The 2,182-nt window shown below is 42.6% G+C and overlaps 1 protein-coding gene across 1 annotated transcript in view; it reads right to left on the reverse strand.

Moving 5' to 3' along the window:
- FOXP2 (forkhead box P2) overlaps positions 1 to 2,182 on the reverse strand; it is a 301,261-nt gene that overhangs the window by 40,364 nt on the left and 258,715 nt on the right. Inside the window, exon 11 of the mRNA XM_045288939.1 lies at positions 297 to 498. Within this exon, the coding sequence (XP_045144874.1) occupies positions 297 to 498 (202 nt within the window). The remainder of the gene's footprint in view (positions 1 to 296; positions 499 to 2,182) is intronic.

The following is a 2,182-nucleotide window of genomic DNA, read 5'->3' on the forward strand; positions in this document are numbered from 1 at the left end:
TGGATTGCTATAGTTTTCCCTCAGAGATCAAAGGATCTCATTGAATTGAGGTGATAATATGGGCTATCCTGACAACACATCTCTCAATGTCTCTAATGGGGAGCGCTCTCTCTCCTGAACAACTATTCAGAACAATTCATCATGAGGTGCTTAGGGAATCGTCCCTGTCCGCATTTACCAGGAATAAAACAATTATCACTCCATAAATCATGGCTCGGGAATGACTCTTGCACAGTTGCTTCAGTACCGTTTCTTCTCCCAAAGTAAAAGTGCTCTACCGAGCATTCAGAGCCTACCTGATGACATGGGAATGTTGTATTTGTCTGAATGTCGCCTTCGTATGGCTCCCACATTGGGCACACTGGCTGGGGTGATTACTGAGGGTCCCTGGGTAATCGGGGTGACTGGGGCCGTTGGTGTGGTAGGGGTTTGAGGTAAGCTCTGTGGGGAGGTCTCCAACATGTTCTTCGACATGGTGACACTAGACACCAGATTTAGCTGCAAAGGCCCAAGAGAAGGGCAGGAAAAAGGTAGAGACAAGAGAAAAAGTCTTTAAAAGGGTTGACAAATGAGAGTGGATTCACTTCTACAGCTGTGTTGCCACTAATAAGCTGCAAAAGGAAGCAGCCAATCTCAACTAATTACAGGATGAAATTGTATCATAAGAACTCTAATTAGAGGATGCTGTTAGAGGTTATCTACTAATCTGCTGCAATGTTACTTAGGACTAACTCCTTCTCGTTCTAGCCGGCTTCCCCGAAAGTCTAGTTCCTTAAATAACAGCCAGTTGCTGGCTACTGACTGCCCTGTTGCTAAACAACTCTAGCCCACAGCGAAGCAAGCACTGCAGCCCGAATGATGGATGTGGGGTTCTCAACCAACAGAACTTCAAGGAAGTTGCTATCCTGTTGCTGCCAGATTTTTTCTTCTTCTTCTTTTCCCCATAGTCCCAAATCTCAGCTAAGAGGCTCCAGCCAGCTGGAAAATTTTACACTGACCTTTACTCTCCTTGCTAATTTGGTGGAATGGTAATGACATTACTACATATTCAAACAAAATTGTCTTAATTGCAAATTAGCCGGAGGAGGCTGAAAATTTTCAAATTAAATCTGATTGGAGATGAAGAGAGGGAAATGGAATTTCCTCACTAACAATCATTTGTGGCATGTGTTAACAAATATAATGAAATGCCAAGTTTGCCAATTCCTCTGGAAGTATCATTTTCAATTTATGATTACAGTGTCACTTAATGCTGATGGACCCTGGAAAGTGGGTGTCAGGGTGGAAAAAAAGGGGGGGGGAGGCAAGGTGAGAATGGCTGCAAGCTCTTTCACAGTGTGTCCTTCATGACTCCCTTCAGGAAGGCCCCATCTTCATTATCCCCAAACTCCTATCACCTCTGTCATATTTACCACACATCTTTTGTTATAAATAGCATCCAATTAGCAAAATTTTTATGCAGGGCAGCACATAAAAAGATTTCTACTGTATATTTAAATGATATTCATAGGAGGTAATCTATGGTCCTTTTCATTTTATACAGTAATCTATACAACCAAGCAAGAAAACGAATTTTAATTGTCCCCCACTCCTCTATCAAGTGACTGCTGAGGGGCGAAGGAGAGAATATTCGGCTTTTGTATATACTTTAGTAACACCTGCCTTTTCAAATCCCAAATACACTTCTTAAGATAAACCTTTTTTTAATGGGGAGAAAATGATGTGTACAGCATTGATTGATCTTTCTTTGTGGATTTGTTTTACACATTTAGTCAGTAGAGAGATTTGTTAGGGAAACAAAAATTAACATATGCCAGCTAATTGTTCTTCTTTCTTGGGCAGCAGCCAGAAGCAGCACATTAGCAGTCTAATAATAACGACTGGCACCCTGAAGGCATCCCCAAGTGCATCTGTTCCCAATAAACCACAAACTGTTATTCTGTTCCTACTCGAAGCCAGCAGACTGGGCTGGGAATTCTTTGTTACGTACATAAATAAAAGCTGAGATAATGCTACTAAATGCTGCATTTAATACATTTACAGAGCCACTGATGTAGGTTCCCTTGGCTGTGCAGAAGGACCTCGGCAGAGTCTGAGAGCTGCAGGAGGAGCCGCACGTCCCTGTGTGCGCGCTCTTGCAAGCGATGGTGGCCTCCATGGATGGCCTCTAACAACAATAACT

This window comes from Echinops telfairi, unplaced genomic scaffold (genome assembly GCF_000313985.2).
Source record: "Echinops telfairi isolate 266 unplaced genomic scaffold, ASM31398v2 ScPeMD7_23;HRSCAF=83, whole genome shotgun sequence".
In the NCBI taxonomy this organism is placed as follows: domain Eukaryota; kingdom Metazoa; phylum Chordata; class Mammalia; order Afrosoricida; family Tenrecidae; genus Echinops; species Echinops telfairi.